The sequence below is a fragment of the Melospiza melodia genome, chromosome 3, assembly GCF_035770615.1.
Source record: "Melospiza melodia melodia isolate bMelMel2 chromosome 3, bMelMel2.pri, whole genome shotgun sequence".
In the NCBI taxonomy this organism is placed as follows: domain Eukaryota; kingdom Metazoa; phylum Chordata; class Aves; order Passeriformes; family Passerellidae; genus Melospiza; species Melospiza melodia.
Genome location: NC_086196.1, coordinates 56128816 through 56152858, shown reverse-complemented (window position 1 = coordinate 56152858; position 24043 = coordinate 56128816). Strand labels below are relative to the sequence as shown.

The 24043-nt window shown below is 44.4% G+C and overlaps 1 protein-coding gene across 5 annotated transcripts in view; it reads left to right on the top strand.

Annotated features, from left to right (window-relative positions):
* VIT (vitrin) overlaps nt 1–24043 on the top strand; it is a 53551-nt gene that overhangs the window by 25466 nt on the left and 4042 nt on the right. Inside the window, exons 7-17 of one of the 5 annotated variants that reach the window (XM_063151866.1) lie at nt 1119–1199; nt 2949–3149; nt 3659–3709; nt 8367–8405; nt 8507–8563; nt 9171–9233; nt 13334–13381; nt 17758–17820; nt 20458–20605; nt 21226–21329; nt 21818–22044. In XM_063151866.1, the coding sequence (XP_063007936.1) occupies nt 1119–1199; nt 2949–3149; nt 3659–3709; nt 8367–8405; nt 8507–8563; nt 9171–9233; nt 13334–13381; nt 17758–17820; nt 20458–20605; nt 21226–21329; nt 21818–22044 (1082 nt within the window). The remainder of the gene's footprint in view (nt 1–1118; nt 1200–2948; nt 3150–3658; nt 3710–8366; nt 8406–8506; nt 8564–9170; nt 9234–13333; nt 13382–17757; nt 17821–20457; nt 20606–21225; nt 21330–21817; nt 22045–24043) is intronic. The other 4 variants (XM_063151867.1, XM_063151868.1, XM_063151869.1 and 1 more) reach the window with 4 other exon arrangements.

Genomic DNA, 24043 nt, shown 5'->3' with positions numbered 1-24043 from the left:
AAGCTACTTTTAATTGAATTACAGAGACCACACTGTTCACTTTGATACTTAAATCCATTATCTGCAGGAGGCAAAAGCAGTCCTTTGAGTATTACACTCACTGCTGTCAGATTAACAAAAACTTCTGCTTCATACCTGATCAGCTGTCAGAGATGCAATTTTAGTCCTCATCCCAGAGATGCCAGAGATTCATAGTCCCTGACATTTCTTTCAATGCTCCTGGTGGTTACAGTGCTTCTCAAATTCTGGGCATGGCAAGAAAAGCCTTCCCAAAATTGTAACTCTTCACAGCTGCTCAAAACTATTAAAAGATGTTTAGAAAAAACAGTACAAAATTTTAGGAAAACATTAACACGGCAGTAAATTCTCTAACAGTTTGATGCTGCCAAAAGAGCTAGAGAATAACAAAACAAAACAACAACAACAACAAAAAAAAAAAAAAAAAAAAAAAAAAAGGGAAGAAGAAAATCCTCCAGTACTCAGTCGGATAAAAAATCAGAAGCAGATTATTTTGTGAGGTAGCAGTAAATAAACTATAATGAGTATTCCAAGTATTTTGGTGTCTCTGGGTCTTAGAAATAAAAAAAAGAACAAAAACAAATCTCCCTTTTCCTTCTAAGCCAGTCCATGACATTCAGGATTTGGCCCCATAATGATCTCAAAATGTCAGGCAAGAAAGAAATACATTCTGAACATGAATTAGTGACTGAAAGATTGCACATTAGCAAGTATTTCCCAAACAACATGCACGCATCATGACCCTGGTTCTGAGAACATGCTACTGCTCAGAGAAAAAAAATATGATGCATTAAATCTTATGAGTATTGGCTTATTGGTGGCAAACCCCCATACTTCTTGCTCACTTCAGAAATTCTGTGGATACTGACAGGAGCTTTTGGGCTGTAAAAATGCCAAAGTTTGGCATGAAAGATAGGCGGTGACTACTCCTTAGTCGTCGCTTTTTCCCAGTAGGGGATGAAGCTCCAACTGGACTGCCAAACTTCCTAACGGCATGTGATAGGATGCCTTCCTTTGGGGACTGATAATCTCTAAATGGGAGACTTGAAATTATTTTCTTTACACAGCTGCCTTTTCTAATGTGCTCAATTTTGCTTCAGAGCCCAAAAAAACAGAGCAAGACCTAAAAGGTACGAAGAGTGCAGACATCTCTAACACATCAGAAAAGGCATCAGATCAAGGTAAGGGCTGGGAATCTTGATGCTCTTTACAGTACCCAACCCACCCAATCTGCCTGCAGGTGCTTGTAGGGAGCATTTTGACACTGGTTACATGGACAGCTTTACATCCCCCATCCCAACCTCCTCTTCACAGCCCCTTTCCCACCAAACTGAACTGAAATGGAGCTTGAAGGGCTTCTGCTAATTCAAAGAGGGTACTCACAGAGTTTAACTTCTGCCTGTGCTTTGAATGAGTTCAGGTTTTATGAACTTGAAAATCTTGCATTATGGCCCTTGGCAATCTCCTATGCAGGGCACGTTCCCTGCAAACCCTTTGAAGATACAGTGAAAGAGATGGGCACCCTGCCTGCAGGAGCACTGGGAACAGCTTCCTCTTGTGTTAAAGGATCCACGAGAAACTCAGCCAACATGCACCAAGGCAACAGCTTCTCTTTGCTCTTACTATGCTGCTTCCTCAGCGTTTCTGATAATACTGTTAGCTTCCAGCTTCCTTGCTCCTCACGGGCTGGGGGATAAACCTGGCCAGTGTGCCTGCTCCCGACTCCAGTAGCGCAGGATCACAGGGGAAGGCTCACTGTGCCCTCTGTTTTCTTTCTTTTAGCACAGTTTCATGGAGCAGTGCACTGTTCAGCCCAAAAAGAGCCATTCATGCTGATTTTTTCAGCTGAGTTGTTTTGTTTTTCTTCTGAGACCTCTTTCAGCATTATTCCATTAAAACTGTCTGAGATCTGAGTTTTTCACTGCCTAGCATTAGGTGATAATTAATCCACCAGACAGTTTCACGACGATGCCTTCCAAGAGGAGAACATCCAGAAATAGCAGTAGAGCACAAGCTTGTGTTGTGCAGCAGTGAATGGAGTGTGCACCATTCCCTTTCCATGTAAACACCGGGCCAGGCCATCCCCAGGGCTATCGGCAGCAAGGAAAGGAACAAGACCAAGGTTAACATGGAATATATTTTAGGGCAGTTTTTTGTAGCTAGCTGGAAAAGAAAATAGTGAAGAACCTTTTTTGAGAAAATGACTTGGAAGAATCTAAGCTTGTTGACTATTTTTATAAGGATATTTAGGATGTATATTTTGCCACTAGAGTTGTCACTGTTCTCACAACAGATGATACATTTTAAAAGTAGTAGCAACTGTGAGATGAGTCAATCTTAGATGAGATTGGCATCTTCCAGGTGGTGGGTGATCTCCCCCACTATCCTCAGCCAAAGCCCTGATGCTCCCTATTCTGGCTCTGACCCTCTCCCCCAAATCATCTTTATCTAAAAGTTGTCTTTCTGTCAAGAACATTTCAGTGCTGCAATTTTTTTCTGGTCTATGACTCAGATGGGCCATCTTTACTACCAGATGCCAGCTGATTTCCATGTATATGGACCTTCTAAGTGCTTAATTACACTGAGGAAGCACGATGCCAAAACAGAAGCTGCAACTGGCTGGTTGAGCCATTTCATAGGTCTGAGACATCTGTCAGTTTGATGAGTGTTCCTGGCCAAAGCAGTAAAGTGTAGGGGGAGCATTAATGCTGCAACAGGCTGCTGTGAGCACCCTCTGAGAGCAGAGCATCACACAGGCACCTGCACTACTCACCCACAATGAAGGCACTAATGGCTCCACAGATGAGGGTGCTTGTAGGCATCCTGAAGAGAATGCCAGCTTCTGGGCTGCCTTAAACATTGAGTGCTGCTGCTGTTGCTTCCATACCTGTCCCACATCCAGCCACAGTGACATGTCAATGTTCCTGCAGGGGACACAGCCCGCAAAGAGCACCAGACAACTCCGGTGCCGACGCCAGGCACAGAAATGGCCACCACCACCCCCACAGCGACCACCATGACGACAGAGCCTTCCACCACAGTGCCACAGCCAACCACAGCCCCTGCAGCACCCAGAACCACAGCAGCTCCAGCCAAGGCCAGACCTGGACTGCACAGGGGCAGAGATATGGGTCAGTAGCATGGATGTTTGCATTGCTTTCCTCCTGACTGACAGCTCTCTAAAATTTAAGGAATAAGATATACAGCTGGATATACCATGATTTAGAGGATCATGAGTTCAGTAATTCAATGGAGAAATACTAGGAGTGGAAAAAAATATTTAAGTCCAGCAGACCAATTCATGTGAGAGTAAGCTCTCCATTCCCAAATGTTGTGATGATTTTCAGGTATAGAAGTCAATAAATAGTTCTTTGATTCTCACATCTAGACTGAGAGATCAACAGATAGGTGAAGACTCATTTTAGAATTAATTTTGTGATAACTTTCAATAGATTAAAGCTGTAATGTATTTTTTGTAACAGCTTTTGAATTTTTAAGATTAAAACACTGTGAAGGAATTCTCATCCTTTTTTTTTTGCACACCTGATTTTCCTTAATCTTTCCTTCTTCATTTATTGTTATTCATTAGCATTGTGGGGATTTGCTTCAATAGCTGAAAATTAAAATCTCTTATTTTTAGGTTCTAGCAGTGTCCACCCAGCATATGCATCTGTGGTAGCTGCAGCAGCAAGTAAGTATGGTGAAGTGAGTAAGTATGCCACAAGGCATGCAGCACAGTGGGTTTTAGGGCAGCAGTGATTCAATAAACTTTCAAGCCTCAGCAAACTCAATGACTGAATCCAAGCCTGGATTTAAACTGAAAAAACAGACACTTGTCCTGAATATCAAAGATGCTGATCACCCACAGTTCTGAGGAAGTGTTTCTAGTCAGTTTCTGCCCATTTCAGCTGTGACAAAAGCTGGGCCTTGCAAAACTTGAGACAAAGATTTTGCTGTTTGAATCATGTTTTCCTGTCATACTCTTTCAAAGGGAGGCTTGGTTTAGCCGTAAAATACACAATGCAGAGGGCTGCAGAGCCATCTAGGCTTAGGGCTGAAAGCTCTGAAATGCTGACACACGTTAAAGCACTCTTCTCTCAAAAATCCCGGGCTGTGGTTCTGAGCCTGGCATACATGTGATGTTATTCCTGGCTTGCCACTTGTTATTGACAGCAGAATGGCAGCTGCTCAGAGCTCTGCATCTCAGCCCAGGAGCCTGCTCCCAGTCCAGCCCACAGCCTGCAATGCAAGTATATAGAGGTGTTTTTCCGTACACTGTGCAATTGCTCAGCTGTGCAGTCAAGAAAAGGAGAATATTTTCAACTGTTTGAAAGGTTCTGAGCATGGGGATATGATTGCTTTTGAGTGAAAAGGGAGATGGGCTATCATTAGCTTTCATGCTCCAAAGCTATTTCTGAGTGCTTTCAACTCAGCTTTCCTCTCACATTACTGCAGTCATGCCCAGTGCCAAGTAATCCACAGCCAAGAACATGGCAGGGCAAGTATCTTTTGGGTAATTCAGGTCTTGAGGGGAAGCACAATTAAGTAAAATTAAGTTGTGAGTGCAGAATAAAGGCAGGGGCTGGAGGGGTTAATCTTATCAAGTCAAATGTGCAGGTAGGTATGTGCATGGCAGGATTTACATAAGTGACCACAAGATTCAAAAGTGTTTAAATTCTGTGGAAATCTGCATCATTCTGTACCTGATGTGCCTGCTAACTTGGTTCTGCTTGTTGCTTTCTTTTCTATTTCCTATTCCCACAGGCTGAGCACAGGGGAGGCCTTTATTGTCTTTACTAGCAGTTAGGAAACCCTGTTTGTGGTTCCCCAGTCAGGAAGATATGTGTGTTGAGAGTAAAGTCTTGGCAACACTGAAATCAGTGGGAAGGTTGTATTTGCTTTAATAAGACAAGTAATTTAGTAAAAAAATTGAAAACAAACTCCAAACAAAACAAAACCAAAAAACCAACCAATGACCCCAAAACAAAATCTTCACTAATTTTCCAATGTTTTCAGTGGTCACTTAATTGTAATTTGGATCCATCTTTCTCCACAATTTTCTTTACCAAAGTTCTAAGCATAATTCATTCCCAAAATATTAAAGTGATCACAGCTAGGAACAGGTTATTGTGAGCTGGAGTGGTAGAGACCCACTTCTGATTTCACAGACTTCATTTCTAGGATTACGTCCAGCATGTCAGTACCTGATATTCCTGAATTCTCCTGACCCCTTCTTGATTCCAAAAGACAAGAGCTGGATAAATTAAAAAATATAGAAAGTACAAATACAGTTTTGATGTCATGACCACACATAAAGCAGTTCTCTCTGTCTGAGGAGCCTTTAGGACCCACTTCTATTATTCAGGCCAGAGTTTCTGATTGTTGGTATTAACCAGAGTTTGGCTTGACTGAACAGAATCAGATGTTTTCCTGTCCATCCTGGCTCACAGAGACTCACAATTCTACCTCTCACTGTGCTTTGGTAGTTTGCCTGCAGAAGACACCTCAAAAGCCAACAGCTATGAAACAGAGCACAGTCAGAATGAACACACTCTTTCCATTTCCAGCCACTGGCACTAGTTCACGGAAGCAAAAGAAAAGCAGGATTTTTAGAGCATGAGATTTAGATTAGAGCATGGGAGCAGGGGCAAAACTGCTGCCCTAGTTCTTGCTGTTCTTTCCCCTTTATCTTCTGCCTGTCAAAGACAGAGTAACATAAAAAATAATGGAGACTCTGCTCCATTGCCAGACCCCTGCTTCAAAGACTTGATATGCCAAAACTGCTAAATGAAAAACCACTGATGTGACTAGTGTGCCATATGACAGCTGGTTCCTGCCTGCCCTGCCAGGGCTGCTGCCTCTGTCCAACAGCAGCTAACCCAGCACACTCCCAAGGGCCACAGGTTCACTTTTCTCTCCCATCCCAGCTCTTCAAGCAATCCTCTCTTGCACAGCAGTTTGGACCCTAGATGAGGCTTGGGTCTAAATCCAGTGCTTCTGTGAACACTGCAATTATAAATCATGTCATGATCCTTGGTGCCATGTCAAAGCACTGAGCTTGCAGCCAAGCATCAGGCAGCAATTCCTGGGCATTGTCTGGTGAGGTGCTTTCCTGCCCCCTGTGTCCAGGTGGGGTCAATGGCTGCATCTATTTTCTAAACAGGGACTCCAAGCTGGGCACTCCTACCATGGTGCACTACACAGATTTCATCCCCAGCTGTGACTCAATTGGGCAGTAAACAGAAAAGTATTGAAAGGACGTGACACAGCGGGAGTGTAAGTGCTGGAGAGGGCATTGGAAGCTCTTCTCCAGCAGGAACACCAGTAGGGCTCATGCCTTCAGGAAGCACTGGACAAACATTTCTTCCTGGCACCAGGGAGAACAGCTGGTGTTTATTTTTGGATGCTGCCTTTCTCCCCAAGTTATCCCTGACTACTTAACCCATCAAGGGTGCTGACCGAGGTGCAGATGGCCAGGCATGTTTTGTGCACAGAGTAGCTCTTTTTCTTGTCAAATCAGTTCTCATTGTTCACAAGGTTCACTCTAAACCGCTGTTCTCATAATTTCCTGCCTCCATGCCTCCCTGCTCACCACAGAACTTGCCAACCAAGGTTTCTCTGCTCCACTACTTTGATTTTTCACATGGTTCTTGGAGTTTGCCTGGGACTGTCCATCCCCAGTTTGTTACAGACTTCTCCTAGTCCTGCTCAGCCTCCAGCTTGCACAGAGCTCTGTTCTAATGAATACATATTCCCATGCCACAGCCTCACTGGCATCTCAGATTTGAAGGAGGAACAAGCCTTGCAACCTGGAAGTGCAATTCCAACCTTTCCACCAGCATGCTTGCCCCAGCCAACAGAAGCATGGCAGGAAGCAGCTCAGTGCAGGGATGGGGGAATGTGCCTTTGGGAGCTACAGCAGGAGGGAGCAGCTGTGTGGCTCAGCACAGCCAAAAGGTGCATAGACAGAAATCCACATTGCTAACATCAAATTAAAATTTAAAAGTGGTATAAAATACTTGGATACTGAGGTAATCTCTCCTTTACCCTCTTGTACTCTGTTTCCTCTGACCTTGTAAAGAGTGTTAGATACACACTGGGGCTCAGTCATGGCAAACATGAGACAAGGGCAGCTCTGAGACCCAGAGTTAATTTTCTACCACCCCTTTGGCATCTACTGATCTCCTGTGTGCGAAGCCTGCTCTGCACTGTCCCATACAACACCGACTGCTGCACACACAGATTTTCCCCTCTGAAATCTGAATAGTCAGTCTGGTGTAGCTGTGGCCCATCTGGAGCCTTATAAGCTTGGAGTTTAAAAGCCTTGCCAGTTTTGGCAGATGAGCCCATTACTTCCATAACAGGACCTCTTTGGCATCTGGAGTTTACAAGGTCTTTCAGGACAGCTCCTAGAAATCCCATCAAATGGTTTCTAGTGGCCTGGAAGGTTCGAGTTTGGGTCAAACACAAGCTACTTACTGTCTCCTTATTTTGCAATGTCAAGCTCCCAAGGAGCAGCAATTCCTGTTTTCTGAGACAACCATTCAAAATGGTCTTATTGATAGAATAACCTCCCAGGCCCCTGCCAGTGTTCACAGAGTCCAGTAGAACATTCCCATTGATTTCACCAGGCTTTCAAAATAATCTTTCTGGGAAAACTAATGAATAAAGGCTTGTTAAAGGATAAGTTTGTTAACAGGCTTCTTAAGAAAAATTAATGAAATGAAAGGCATGATTAAAGACATGGTTTTCATCTGCAAATGATTTCAGCCTTTAGTATTTTTGAACAATGGGAATTTAATAACCCAATCACCTTTAAAAAACCTTTTGTGAAGAAGACATGTCAGACACATGAATTCTCCCACATTATTTTCCCATTGTCTCATTACTTACGGTCTGCCTGCTTGCTCATATCCACTTAATCTCTGCAGAACGGGTACTATCTGGTCTGGGGGGGGTGTTTTGGGGTTAAAACCTTCCTCACACAACAAGGACAATTGGATGGTACTGGAATAGAGATAAACACAGATCACCAGTGGGAGTGGGGGAAAGAAAATTACAAAGGAGAGCAAATCACAGAGGTAACTGCAGATCTTTTAAATGCAGACCAGAGACTTGTAGAAGTAATATCCATAACTAAAGGGAACAGACAGATCTGTATGACAGACAGAGCAAGACAGTCCTTTTTAAGCAGGCTCAAAATATATCTAAGAAACTCTATTAATGACAACTGTATATATGAACCATTAATTCTGAGAGCTATAAAGTGAGAGTCAGTGAAAAAGCTAGGTAAACTGAACTAAACATGGTGTAATAAATCACACTTTCCCACTCTGATGTCTACTTAGGACAGGTTCAGGCCGCACAAGGAAGAGGACAGAATACAGGTATGTTTAAATTTAACAACAACCAGTAGATTTGTACTGCTCAAATACTAAAAAACCTTGTGTTTAAGTTCCATGTGCTAACCAATATAATATTTTCAAAGCATTCAGGGGCACTTCCACCTCTGCAAGTAACAGGAATATTTTACTACACAATACAGGTAAAGGCATTACAATCCTCCTCTATTTCCTCCCCACAGATATTTTTACCACTTACATATTCCAAGTCATGCAGTAACACACTGTTTTCCCTCCTAACCATGTTCATAGCAGGCTGCAGTGAGAGGAGATATCACAGTGGTCATTGAGTGACAATAGTGTAACTTTAAAGGAAAAAAGCAAACAAGATTGATTAAACATGGAGTTGTTCTCAAAAAAATAGTCTAAAATCATTTATAGAGGGCTTTTATAACATTTGCTGTTGCAAAATGAGAGGAGAACGTTGTGTGTGTGTAAGTGTGCAGGACTAAGGCCTGACCCAGCTCACAGGCCCTGAGCACCATCAGCATCCCAGGACCCACTGCCAGCTGTTCCAGAGGACCAGCTAACAGCTGCACTGTGCAGCACCTACTAACACTTAAACTCTCTTGCCAGCCTCTTTCAGCCCTTTTACATTAATTCATAGTTTCCATCTTCCTTTTCTGTGTGGTTTGAAAATGTGCAGAAAGACAATGTGGGGCCACTGCATCCCCTGTGATGATGCTCTTCTCTCCTCTCCTCTCTCACTGGCATCCATTTAACCTCTTGCCTCTCTGTCCCATCATGCAGGTGCTCAGCACCAAGAACCTGCTGCCACCTTCCAGAGCGCTGCCAGCTCTCCAGTCCACCTGGGTGAGCAAGACTGCTAGCAGCAGATTTTCCACTCTCTTTAGCAGTTTTAGCAACCACAAATTAGTACTTGTAATGCACGCTGTTTTCCTGCATCCTGGAGGGGGACCAGGACAAGACTCATGCACTGAACACCAACTAGCAGCTTCCTGAAAGGGAAAGGCAGAGCAAAGCTCAGTCACAGGTGACTGGTGTTTCAGGCCATGGGAATCAACATCTACAAAGTGTTTGCAATTTTTCTTATTTGTTAGTCAAAATAGGAAACAAACAACCAGCTCTGTGCAGCCCTTCAGGTCTTTGGGAGAGCTAGATCTTCTGTTCCTGTGGTTCCCAGAAACCTCCAGGCTGACAGTGAAAGTAGAGGCTGCTTTTAATACTGAGAGTTGAAACATCGCCTGTGCTGTTCTCTCTTCCTGGAAGTGCAATGGACCCTTCCCCAGCAAGCAGCCCAGCGAGCAGGCACTTCCCAACAACTCCCAGAGGCTCCAGAGCTCCCAGCACACACCAAACACTAAATCTCCCATGAAGGACAGCAGAGTTGCTCAGAGACACATTTTGTCTGGGAGCATCCAGGGTGGGGTGCAGGATGGGAGCTGGGTTGCAGCAAAAGGCTGCAGGGTCACAAAGCCCCACAGGAGCAGCAGAGCAGGTCCGGGGTGGTTCCCAGGATGATCTGACAGCCCAGGCTGCCAGGCAAGCAATGGGGCAGGTCTGACCAGGTCTGACCAGCTGAGGCAGGGCACCAGGTAAGGGAGGCAAGGTCTGGGTTGAGATAGCATGGCACTAAAATTGGCACAGGTACAAGGAGCAAAGGAGAGGGTGTGCACCTCTGTGCTGTCCCACGGGTGCTTCCCACAGCCTTTTCTCACACACAGCTCTGGCCAAGGCAAGGGCTGCCCTGTACCAGTGCTGACCTCTGGCATGGGCAGCCAAACCCACTGGGAGGGAGAGACTGCAGCAGATGAAGGCAGCCCTGAGGGCTTTGGTGAGAACTGGGAATCACAGGAGGAGTATTGTGGCAGGGAAGAGCCAAGGGGTCATTCACATTGAGGTTAGAGGATGTTATTATGCAGGATATGTTATTATCTTTCCAGATAATTCCAGACAAGTAATCTCACCCAGCAGTCTCCTGGCCAAAATTACAATTTGTAGTTGGTCTAGTTGCAGCATATTTAAAATGCACTTGTCATGAGATGTACTCCCCTCCCTCACTTTGCTACTCCTCCTCATTTCAATCTCCTTCTCTTCTTTCTGTTTTCCATCTGTGTTTGTCTTTTTCATACATTTTTGTCCATACCAAATGATGTGCTGGCTAATTCTCAGGCTAGCCAAATCTTTGCCAGAAAAACAGGAGAATACTGCCGAGCCTTACTTAAATCAAAGTCAGTATTTCACCCCACCTAATTGCTTAAGGCACCTTAAGGTCACCCTAAAGTGATTATAAGGTACAAATTTTCTATCATAAATTATTCTGCTTTCTTCAACACAGAACAAGAAAGAAAAAAATACAAACATATTTGCTGTATTCCCAGTAAGTCCTGATCCTTTTTCCAGTCCAGAATGTGGCACCTCAGATGTGTTGCTTTCTAGCAGCAAACTTTTCTAACAATCAAAGGAAAATTCCTGAACAAGTCCTTGCTTTCTTGGAAAGGCAGGTTGTTCTTGATCCCACCAAGAGTGTGCAAACAACAGAGATCAGTTCTGAGAGCTTGGCCATGATGTTGAGGGACTTCCTCTCATCAGCTCAGGCTGCCAGAAAAGTGTGCTAGGAAAATGCCTTCCCCAACACAGCAGTTACTTGTGCAATGCACATTAACTCCCTTGAAATCCCATACTCACTTAGTCTTGAATTTTCAAGAATGTTTTTCAAGGCAATTATACTGAATAGTTTTGGTGGTGTCTGTCTTGTTTTTTAAAGAGACCAGTCTTGGAGTATCTTAAAAATCAACTCTTTTTTAATGGGCATCTTCAAGTGAGAAAAAAAAAAGCCCTAGTTATAAAAATAATCATTTGACTTTCAGATATACATTCCATGGACAGCTTTCTTCATTATATGTCCAGGACAATATGCAAATATGCAAGAAATAGAGATTTATCCTGGATAAACAGGTCTATATTTTGCATATTCACAACCATCCTCCAAATTCTTGGTACTTATCTTGTGTTGTTGGTACTTATCTTCATGAGGATAGTAAGCTGCCACAGAAAGTTCTAAATGGGTGAGCTGAGAAGACTGGTTGAAGAAACATCAGACAGCTCCTACCCACAGGGATTTGTACAGACTAGAGTACCTGTGGACATCTGAGCTGAAGAAGTTAATTGTAAATCTAGAAAAACCTCACCATTGCTCCTACTGATAGAAATCAGTCTTTTTCTGCATCTGCCTGTCTATCTGAAAAGTATCTGCTTTTCAGATGTTAAAGAAGCCTGGTTTCTGAGTTTGCTCCCTGACAATGAGGTGGCAGCAGAAACAAACCTGTGACATGTGAGATCAGCACATTCCATTGTTCTGATCCTTCAGCTCACATCCCTACATTTTCCCTACATTTGAAGAAGAGAAAAGAGGGCAAATCTTTGTGCAGCTCCTCAGCTGGTCCCATTTGCCATACAGCTCCTACTGCTTTAAACAAGTTTGCCACTGCAACTCACAGAGCACCAGATTTGTACAGAAGACTCGAGAAGTGCAGGGTCTTCGTCATAATTTGCTCTTTGTCTGTTTTTTCTTTTCAGCTGGTCAGGATGAAAAGCAGCCTCATATGAATCTTCCTTTCTCACAGTCACTGGGTGCTCCTCCAGCCTGGCAGGGGGAAGCACACCTTTGGAGATTACTCACGAACTGGTTTCATTGACATTTGTTCTTCTCAGTGACAGCATTCAGGAGACCTGTTGGCCACTTTGATAACAAATGAACATCAGCCCTTCTCTGTGGGTAGGGTCCTGTGCTCTGCAACCATCACCTCTAGCTCCTGTTGGTGCTGTTTGCTCAAGGATGTATAAAACTGGCAAACAACACTGCCAGAATATAGGAATATCCCTCCTGGTTTTCCTCTTGTTTCTTTTCCCATTACCCAGGCCTGCCCTTCCTTTATCTGATTTCTCTTCCTAAGCACAATCACAAAAAAACTTCTGTGTGCTTCATGATTGACTTAGCCCATTGTTGTCCTCAGTTTTTAGATCCTTCATGGGGTGTTTAAGTAGTGCTCAGCATAAGGAGGGAAATTACCCTAGGAGTGTAATTCCTACCCTAAGGGAGACCACATACCTTATTCAGCCATGAGACTCATCCGACAAGTCTCCCTCCCAAAGAGAAGCTGACAGCTCCTCATGGGAAAGGCAATCTAAGGACAAGCTCAGTCTCCCTAGGCTGGAGGACACTGGCCAGCCCATGCACACCTTTGTTGAAGCCTGTATTGTACTTCACCCACTGGCTCTGGTCAAGAGCACACCAGCTCTGTGCAGCTTATTGGGTCTCCAACAGAGTTAAATCTTTCCTTCCTGGGATTCCCAGGAACTGTTTCTGTCCTAGTGAGATGCAAGGGCATTCATCTGGCTGCAACCCAGAGCAAAACATCACTTTTGGGAACATCTGTCAGTAGGTTCCAAAAACAAAGACATTTTGGGGTTTATTTATAAGGGCAGCAATTTTGATGGAGTTATCTATGCCTAATAAGTGGAAAGCAATTTTTAGACAATTTCTTTGTATTTTGGTGGGCTGAAGGGATAGAGAAATCTTTAGGTGAGAGGTCCTCGCAGATTTTCAGTGAAAATCTGTGAAAAACAACTTAAAAAAAATATACTGCAGTCTGTGCCTCAGTATCAATGCAATTTAGAGGAACAAGACCAAAACAGATCTAGTGAGGTGTATTTAAAATCTTAAAAAAGGTTAGTGCTCTGAGGGCAGTGATACAAGGCTCCTAATTATGGCTTGAAATGTGCACATAAAAGCTCCCAGATTACTGATTTCCTCAGCTCCTAAGTTGTTAATGTAAGTATTTAAGTTATTGTCTAAACTGACCTCTCTACATTGACTCAGAGCTGTGTGATCTCTAGAATTTGCACTACTATCAGTAAAAGTTCTTTTTCTTCTCTTTCATGTGTGAAAGCAATGGAAATAGACTCATGGAAACCTGGACTGAGCCTTTTTGACACAGGTAAATATTTAAGCATCTAGTAACTAGTCTGGGAAAAGTGGCTTCCATCACACATGGGTAAAGCTAAATCTATTTATTCATCAGGCCCACAACACTGGTGATAACAATCTCGTTTTAAGAAGTAATTACAGCATTTAAAATTGCAAATAAGATATGTTGTTCACATCTTAGCAGATTATTCTGTGCTTTCGTCACTCTTGAGTTCCTGCTTAAAGCAGGAGCAGAAGAGAGGAGCTCAGGAAAGAGTTGGCAGCTGCACTACAGGAAAGGAATTCCAGCTACTGGAATCCATTTGTAAATGAGAAGGTATTTTGGGAATGCCACAGCTGAGATCACAGCTTAGAGCTGCAATCAGTGCAGAACATGACAGATTATCCTGATGTCAATGTACTTAGGGAAGACATTCAGATAAGAAAAGGAGGGTTTGTGTCAAACGCAAAGAATAATGAACATCGTTGAAAATTTCTGACATTTTATCCTTCAAAAATGACAATATGGAGATAAGAATATTTTATGAGCACTGGTAAAGGGAAAAAAAAAAAACCCTAAATTTGTAACAGGCTCTAGTAGCAACAAGACCAAGACTTGTGCAACCGTTAATCAGGAGCAGCTTCCAACTGCAGATTTAGCAGCTCCCTTTCCTTGGGAACATTAAAGCAGACTGCACAAGGTACAGACCAATTAATGACGTGGTACTCTCCCTTTTCCCAGGGGCCTCACCATTCAGTACAAGGGATCTTTCCCACCATTTTGATGCTGGAGAGGGCTGTGCTGGTGGCCCTTGTAAAGGCCATTCCCTTGAATATTCTTCTTACTTCAAAGCCTCTAGTGTGCTTATTCAGGAAAAGCTACAACACGAGGGCCAGGGTGCAGAGGGATATTTTGAGGCAGAAAATGACAGATTGCATTAAATGCAATGAAAGGTTGGGCATGGGGGAAGGGATGTTGTATTAATAGTTTCTCAGCAATTGAAGTGCCAGCACAGACTAGTGTGATAAAGTCTGATGGATTCAGATTGTCACTTCAAAGGAGTGGTTTCTGGCGTGGATGTAATCACTGCTGTCTTACTTATATGAATGGGAAGTTTAATCAGTATGGACAGCTGTGACAATCAGTGAAGGGAACTTTAAATTAGCATGGTGTAGACTGCCCATGCAGCAAGCTGAAATTCCCATGTTAGTACCAACAATAAATTGGACTGGCAGAACAGGGAGGCCCATAGAGACTGACCACCTCCCCAATTAGTTGGGGAAGAGTATTTGGTGGGTGACCCAATTGTTCCACTATGCACAAACCAGCCAGCTGACCCACAACCTTCAAGACCTGATAATTGCACTGGCAAATAAAAATGAAAAAAGCAGCACTGCCTACACATGAGTTTTCCATGCTGACAAAGCTAATGTCAGCTGTATGCCTGGGAAAAGAATATGGATTTTACAGGATGTAGATAAATGCATGAGGCAAATAGCTATCTATGAATTATCTTTCATATACAATTTAGTTGCTAAAATGGATGGCACATGTTAATTTCTAATTTCACTACAGTGTTAAATCCACCTACTTTCTGTTCTCAAATAAGGCAAGGTGGGGGGAGAAATGCACATATGGGATACCAAGCTGGCACATGTAAGATATGCAGCGTGCAGGCTGCAGGATGAAGCATGGCTTTGGTCTGTTGCTGAGGAACTATTATGTGTCTGTAATTAAAGCCTGCACTGGAATATACACAGTCAGGAAGGCAGGCTGATGACTATTTCAGGTTTAAAAAAAACCCCACAACCATTTTCATCCATGTGGTTGACAAAGAGAGGCTGTGCATGACCAAGTCATGTTGCCTTTAACTTCCACATCAGATAAACTAACCATAGACTTGCATGAGACTTGCCTTCCTTCAAAGGCAGGTTTGGTTTGTGTCAGCAAGACCTTCATGCCTGAGAGAGGTCAGAAATGTTTCCTGCAGCAGATATCACTGGATGGAACTGTTTGGTGTCACCCCTGTTCCACACTATTTTTCCTCAGTCAGGAACACGTGGCCAGCCTCAGGCAGTGCTGCCCTAGCACCACCACTCTACCTCTGCCTGCTGGTGTTTCCTCCATCCAAATGGGCTTGCATAGGCAAATACACAACACCAGGTGCACTCTTCCCTGTTCCCTGCCTGGGAGCTCATCCCCAGTGTGCAAGACAAGAGGCAGGAGCCAGCAGAGTGCTGGACAACAGCTCCAGCCATAAGAGATGAGGCCGGTCGGAGCCTGGCTTGCCAGCCTGCTTTTGAATGCATGCAGCCTGCTCTGGCACAAGAGGGCCAGCTCCACTAACTGTGGGAGAGGCTTTACTGTCACAAGAGCCACTGCCAGGGTGGGTAGAGAGCTCCTGTTCCCAGTCCAGAAAGTATCCTGTCCAAAGTCTGGGCAGGAGCACAGGGAAGCTCCAGGCACTGCAGGCACCACAGACACGGTGACAAAAAGCAGCACCAGCCCTGGGGCTCTCCTGGCCAGACATAGCAGGGAAATTCTCAAACAAAGCACACAAAGCAATCACCAGCTCTTGCTGTAAACAAAGTAGGGCAACTCTCTGTGCTCTTTGCCTGCTTCACTCACAGGCAGCCCCGTGGGTTCCCATACAAGGCCAAGCCCAGTGCTCCAGCCAGCTCCACATCCTGGCTCTAGCAACAGGCAACAGCAGATGCCTGGGGACAAGCAAAGCAGAGGGAAATCACTGCTTTGGTGCTGCTGTTCGCAGCTGCTCTTTGGTCCCTGCAGCAGAAACTTTCTGCACTGGCAGCTGAATATCAAACCGAGAAGCCAAAGCCCCCCTGTCTGGTGCGGATGCTGCCGTGTGCTGAAGCCTCCCTGCAGGGATCAGGTACCAATCAGGTCAGCGTTTCACCAGGTCCTGCACACTCAGCCTTAATACAAACATGGCCCCTCACCCAAAACTATGTGCAGCTTTCAGCATGCAGCTAGAAGGACTCAAAAACGTTGTATTTGACAATTATGAGAGGTAAAATTTTAGACTTAACTGGAATAGAAATGGGAGTGGTTACAGAGGGGGATGGAGCTGGTACTTCCCTCCATTTTCTTCACAGTACTCTGCCTTATTATGGCTTGGTCCTTAATACCTTCAGCAACCAGCTTTGGCTGTCACATCTTCTATCATATTTTGGTGGTGACCTTGCCTGATGTCCCTTTACAAACACTGATGCTCTCATGCTTGTCTTGCTCATGGCTGGCTGCTGTGGAGAGACAAACTCTGTGGTACCTAGTAATTTCTCATACTTTTCTTTATAGAGCTCACACTTTCTAAAATTACCTTTTCACTGTGTCTCTGAAGTCAGTAATCTTTCCTCAACTTACTTGGTGATGAAGATTTAAGGCAGTCTTCCTCCTAGTTTTCTTTAAAAATCTAACATGCAGTTTACAAAAACAATAAGCTGTTCTGCTGTTCTTTAGACTAACAGCTTTCTTGGTGAGTGTTCAGTTGTAGCTTGTCTGATCATTGCTGTCTCTTTTGAGGATTATCCCAGCTAAATCCCCTTAATCTTGTCATGCTTTACTGAGAAGACACAGTTCTTTGCCCTTGCTTGGAAGGGAGATGTTGGACTGTAGGAGAGTCTTGACAGACATTCAAGTCATGAGTGAAGTTCAGCATTTTTAGACCTTCTGACTCCAGCCTGATGGTGTCCTGAGTCAGTATCTTTCACAAGGACATCAACTCATCTTTTCAAGGCTGCTACCACCCAAATACTTCACTAGAATCCACTAGTGACCCACGAGACTTTCCCTTGACTTAACCCTGTTTCTTTTGTGCTTTGCAAAATAACCCAGACTTGTGGGGGCACCTGAGGAACTGTGGCTTGCTGTAATGAGCTGGAGTCAGCTGCTGCCTCTGCTCTCCTCTCCAGACAGAAAACAACATGATAAATCTGTGGCTTATCCTCTTCAGACATTGTGCAGCTCATTGTAAGGCACAGTGGGCCAGTGGGGTGGCAGGGCTGGTTTTCAGGAGAAGATTGCTGGGAGTCACCATCCCACACCGTGGCCACCAGCCACGCTCAGCTCCTGAGGAGCCCACTACTTGTGCATGATGCTCCCAAGCCCTTGCAGTTAGGGAACTGACTCCCAAAGGGGAACACCTCAAAGCAGGTGCTAGGAGAGATTTTGGTGGCATTTCTAGAAATGTCTCTGCTCTTGTTTTACCCCAACAGTGATGTAGATGAAAAAAGGTAAGCTCCAAGGATGTCCTCCCCATCCCCATTTCCCTCCCACATCAATCCTCAGGCCAGGGGGTCTCTGCAGTGACCCTGTTCCCCACTTCCTTAAAGAGCAAGGGCAGCTACCAAGCACATACTGATAGAGCCTTTCCTTTCTCTGTTTAGGCTTCAGTTCAAAGGAAGAATTGAATCCAAAGCCGCTGGAATCCATCTCTCAGGGGAATCAGAGTATGTACTTCAGAATTAACTTTATAATTAAGCAACATTATTGATTACATATTGCTAGAATGCATTCAAATTAAATAGCAAAAGGTAAGTTTTCAAGAAAGCCTAAGAAAATCCAGGGGCACATTTTTCCCTTGCAGAGAAAAAGTGAGCACTCTCTGCTGACCCCTCATACACAGAACTGGCTTTTGCTTCTACAGGGAAGGAAATAACAGCCAAAATTTAGCTTACCTGGGCACGAGATGGTGGCTGCTCCCTACCACCACTTCCTAGGCAGTATCAGCTCCAGGCTCCCAGCAGAGCTTCTTCACTCAGGTACTTTGGTGTCAGAGGACAGCAATCCAGTGTGCTGCAGAGCAGGCTCCCATGGCTATGCTCTGTGAAGGCACCTTCCCACAGCAGTGGGTGGGAGGGAAAGAAATCACCTGAGAAAGGTCCCCAATGCCTGCCACAGCCAGAAGGGAGAGGATGCAGAGGGGTCATCAAAGACCACCCAAGTTCAGAGAAGAAAATGCAGGTTCCCCTACTCTGAAATCTTCTACAGCACATTAAAAAGGCAGGTTTACCCATTATTCCATCTTTAGTTGAGGCCCAAAGTAGCACAAGAAAGAGAAAGCAAGTTCTTAATGGAGAGATGGAGTTGCCTGACACCTCTTCATTAGAAGCCACCCCAAAGAGAAGGTTCACCCTTCCAACAGTGCCTGGGTCCTCTCTTGCCCATCTTTGGGCATCTGAACACTGTCTGGACTCTTTTCAGTAACTACTGAACCAAATGTCTATGTATTCCCAGGCATTCCTCTTAATATTTGAAAAATTATTTTCCCTATCAAAGATGTCAAATACACCTGAAACTGATACAGAAATAAGGGAAAGAAGAAAAATGGAAGGATCTTCCCTATAGACCCCATTGCCCTGCAGAAAAGCAGAGCTTGGTGCAGTGGAGGCACCAGCAAGGACAGCTTTGTTTCCAGCACTTAAACTGAAATAAGTCACACCAGAAACAAAATTTTCATCCCACTGATATCTCTAGGACCATAAAAGTCCTGTTTCAGATCTTTCCTCCCTTCAAATCAGAACATGCTCACCTCCCTATGAAGCACCCTAGCCTGTGCTCTTGCAGTGTCCCTCTCGTGTCCCAGCACTGAATCGGAATCCTCCCCAGAAACCAAGTCTGTCTGTAAGTGTATGTAAATCCTTGCCTCCCCAGACCCTGCTGGCTAACAAACTGCCCACTTCCCACATACAGATCTCATGAACTAGTTCCCTTTGAAGGACAAGAAATTCAGGAAAACTTGGCTGTTAATTGAGGTATTTGTTGTGGGTTCCCGACCTTGCCTCATGTGCTGCGAGCGGACTCGGTTCTCAGTCACGCTCCTGTAATTCAGCATTATTAGAATTAGAAAAAAGAGACAGCTATGGGAGAAAAAATTGAAGGTAATGAGATGGGAGGCAGTTGCATAAGCCACTAAGAACAATTGGTGCTTTGTAGCCTTCGGGCTACCTAATGATTAAAACACAGTAGTTTGAACAGTCTGATTGGTAGGAGGCATCATCAGAGGGAAATCAAGAGATGGGGATGACCCAGATGCTGGAGGGGGAAAATGTTAATTAGCGCTCTAGTTAAGTCAAATTTTGATCCCGCTCCGGTTGCAGACCAAAGTGGTGAATGTTTCACCACTAACTTAGAGAAATATGAAAGCAGGTTGGCAGAGATGAAGACAGCATTTGCAGCACAAAGATGAGGTCCATCTGTAATTAAAGGGAAGAGTTTGTTTGGGTAGAGGCATACCTTTTATAGAACATTGCTTTCAGTCCAGAGAGGAAACACACACAGCACACTGCTGCTGCTGCACACACGGGTACAAGGCTACAACAAAAGGACAGCCCCCACTCAGTCTGAACATCCCAAACAAAATCACCATCGTTGATGTTAGCTCCAGCCCAGAAGGAAACTGATGAACAATTCTCATTCACAAGTGCAGGGCTTCCAGGATTGTTGTCAGTAATCCTGGATTGCAATCGCTTTGAAGAGACCCCATAGAGTCCTTCCCCTGAGGCACATCCCAGGCATCACACATTTCAGGAACTTCCCTCCCTTCTGAGACACATTAACACAGTAACTGTTCCTGTTATGTCTATTACATCAATTAAGTCCACAAGAGTGTCACCAAGGAAATGCCCATAGTTTGTGCTGTGCAGGTGGCCAGACCACAAAATCCAAAAACCAAGGCTGGTTTTAAAAACTCTCATCACCTCTGCGCTGCAAATAAAGTGTGCTGAGCCCAAGACATGGCTCTGAAGGCACAGGATATACAAGTCAGCTTCCTCCAGAGGGGCTGACCTCCCTGACCTCCAAAATGCAGTGCTCCCAGACTGACTCCTGTAAAAAGATTCTTGCCCTTTTGTCACACAGTCAAGCTTAGATGTTGTATGGGACAAAGTCATGCCAAGAACTGTGTTTACCAACCAGTAGGACTTGAGCTGCCAAATGTGACTTGTCCTTGTCAAAGGCGTTTTTATAGAGTTTACACAGCAGGACAAGTCACTGGATGCAGAGTTTTTAGGCCTTTGCTGCTTGCAAGAAGCACAGCAATCAGAAAGCACTAAAAATACTTTTGGTGTTTCTTTATCTCTCCTCAGATTGCAAGGTTGATTTGTCCTTCTTAATGGATGGGAGCTGGAGCATTGGCAAACGCCGCTTTCAGCTCCAGAAGCGGTTCCTTGGTAACGTGGCTCAAGCCCTTGGCATCGGCAGTGCAGGTCCTCTGATGGGCATTGTTCAGTATGGGTAAGAGCTTCCCAGACATTCCCATTGCCACAGGACATGACTGCACACTCTGGCAGCTGTAGCTCTGTAGCATTCCCATTCTCTAAAAAAAATACCTTCGCCCAGGATTTTTCTCCAGGGAAGCTGAGAAGCCTCAGAGAAAAGGAAAACAATTCTTATCTCATTTGCTTCTCCTGTGTTGTGCTCATGTGGAATGTGTTTGGAGATTGTTTACCCACAGGTGATATTGTTTCATTGGATTCTGGTGTGAGCTGTTTTGACTCTTTGGCCAATCAGTGCCAAGCAGTGTCGAGACTCTGGAAAGAGTCACGAGATTTCATTGTTATCTTTTTAACATTCTGTAAGTATCCTTTCTGTATTCTTTAGTACAGTACAGTATTATTTAATATAATATAGTATCATAAAGTAATAAATCAGCCTGCTGAGAACATGGAGTCAGATGCATCATTCCTGCCTTCGTCAGGACATTTCCCAACAAATACAATACATCTATAAGCTGATATGTGCTAAAGGCGTCACTCCAGCTTGCAATCAGGATCCAGGTAGCACAGATCAGCCCTGTGGCTTTTGTGTTGTATGTGAAGCAAAACACTGACATTTGCTCTAATTTCTCCTTTTAGGGATGACCCTTCCACAGAATTTAACTTAAAAACTTATGCCAACTCCAAGGATCTAAGGAATGCCATTGAGAAAATTCAACAGAAAGGGGGACTTTCCAATGTTGGTAGGTGATGGGGCTGCTTGCACTTCCTCTGCTCAGGGAGGGCTTCAGAGCCTGGGCTATAGCAAGCCCACACCTCACAGGACACAGAGGCTGGGGCCAAACAGTGCTTAGTGCTGGGGCCAGGCTGGTGAGGGAACACGGCTCCCACCACGACCTGCATGTGTTGATCCTAGGGCCTGCAAATCCATCACAAATTGAAAGAACATACGGGCAGTTCCCATCAACACTTTGGGGATCCTTGATAACCCAGCTTATCACTCCCAGCCTCTCTGGGGCATACAGAGGGGGTTCAGTGCAGGAGGGCTCAGGAAGCACTGGCACCAGTAGCAGTGGTCTCCCTTCCTGCTCACATAGCCACAGAAGCTGCTTTCCCCAGCTCTCTGCAGTCTTCAACACTGAGTCAGCTCTCTGCCTACTATTTCATGGGATATTATCAGATGGAGTGCTTCCAGATCCGTAACTCCTCCTCAACTCCTCTTCTATTGCAGGGAAGGCACTTTCATTTGTTAACAAAAACTTCTTTCTGGATGCTAATGGAAATCGAGGTGGAGCACCCAACGTGGTTGTAGTGATGGTGGATGGGTGGCCAACCGACCGAGTGGAAGAGGCCTCCAGGCTGGCCAGAGAATCAGGGATCAACATTTTCTTTGTCACTGTTGAAGCAGCTGCTCAAAGTGAAAAGCAGAATGTTGTTGAACCAAACTTTGTGGACAAGGTAACTTGTGAGTCTGATCAGGACTGAGTCTGAGCATTTGACCAGGCTGAGTCTGACTAAACTTTCCAACCTACTTTATTCAGGGCATTTCCCTTTCCTTCTTATCACTTATGGTTATTTCTTCTCCTTGTTGTACACAGTCTTGAGTTTTTCTGTACAAAAACCAGGCAGTAATGCTGAGGTCAGAAAGGGGATGAAGTCAGTAAAGTTCTGGTTTGAGAGACATCATCAAGCAAATGGCTTTTGACCAACTAAACCTTAGCACACACCTGCAGTTGTACTGAGATGAGCGGCTTTCCAAACACTCAGTATTTGGAAAATGACAAAGTACAATCACAGCTTGAGCAATTTGGAATTGCTTTTTACACAAACCTCTTGCTGTGCATCTCCCACTAGGGAAAGGGTGAGGAGCCCTGTCAAGCAAATGTCAATGTTGCATTTACAAACAGGTCCCACACAAGCAAAGGTTGGCACAGTCCCAACATAAGCACATCCTAGTTTTTCAGCTATACTGGGTAACTCAAACATTCTCTTTTCACTGTTGATGAAGGCTATTTTTCAGTTACTTGTTTCTGCTGCTATGGACCTCATGGTAGCACTTAGAAAAAGGGTAAATCTCTGCCATATGCAGAAAAAAAAAGAGAATGGAAGCTTTGATTGATTTGTATTTGGCACCAACACTAGCTGTCTGATAACAGTGCTTCAGAACAAGCTGGTACCCAGTTAGGGCAGGAGATACCTGCCAAGTGGCAGATCAGGCTGAGCCTAGGAAACAGGATTAAGTTATCTGGTACTTTTAGAAAACAGATTCCCATCTGAGCTGGTTTGCTCTGCCATGAAATAATCTCCCATGAGTTTCAGAGCTGCTCCAAAGAGCTGCACTGTCACTGGTCAACATATAATTGGATTGAAGTCTCATTTGCCTTTAATGTTTTTTAAAGAACAAAGCTACAGCAAATCTCTGCAAACCTGCCAGGGACACTGCAGAAGTGAGAGTAGAGAGGGCTCAGAACAGCAAGGTAAGGATGGAATGGTGGCTTGATACTGCTGCATCATAACACTAAAATAAAAGTGAGACAGTAAGAAGAGCAAATGAGAGCAGGACACCATGAGGAACCCACACTGGAGGGAACTGTAACTACCTTGGAGCTGTTAGGCTTTGTGCAAGTCACAACCAGTGCCTTGGTCTTTTAAAACAGTCAGATACACACACCATCACAAAGCTGATAGATAAAGCCTGGCTTAACAAAATAGTCTCACCCAAGAACTGAGGAATTGGCCTTTAAGAAGCACTAAAGCCAAAGACAATTTGATCCAGCTTGTTTGCATCACTCTCCTCCTTGCCTCACCCTTCCCTTCCTCCACCCCTTGACTTTTCCCATGTCCTCTTCTGTGCCAGCCCTGCTTCCTACCCACACTCACCTGACTGACTCCCACTAACCCTATAGAAGCTGCCCACAGATGTGGCCCTTATGAATATTTACTTACAAAAGTTAATAGGTTTGGTTTTGGTATTTTTACTATTTGGCAGAGCCAACACAATGAGCCTGGGTTTTCTTTGCTTAGAAAGGTATGAACCAAGTTATCCTCAGCTTAAGCCCTAGTTTTCACTTCAAAGAAGTAGGGTTTGTCAGCAGGCAAAACTTTCTTTCTTGTCCTGAGTGATGGGAGCTGAAGTGGCTACCCGGCAAACACACTGTAATGTCCATGGGAGCCACGCTAAGAGCAGCTCTGTGATTTGGATGTTTTTCCCACGAACAGTGTGACTCACATAAAAAAGCCTGGCAGGCGGCAAACTTGCTTATTCAGTTTTTTCACTACTATAATATCAGCTCTATCCCACAGTTTAAAAAAAAAAGACAGGAAAAACTGTCACATTACACAAGTATCTGTGATGTTACACTGACATCATTTCCCAGGGAAGCAGATGGTGATTGCAGGAGAGGCCATTTCAGACTCCAGCACTGCTCTTTCCAGGAGCCTATATTTACAATTTAGC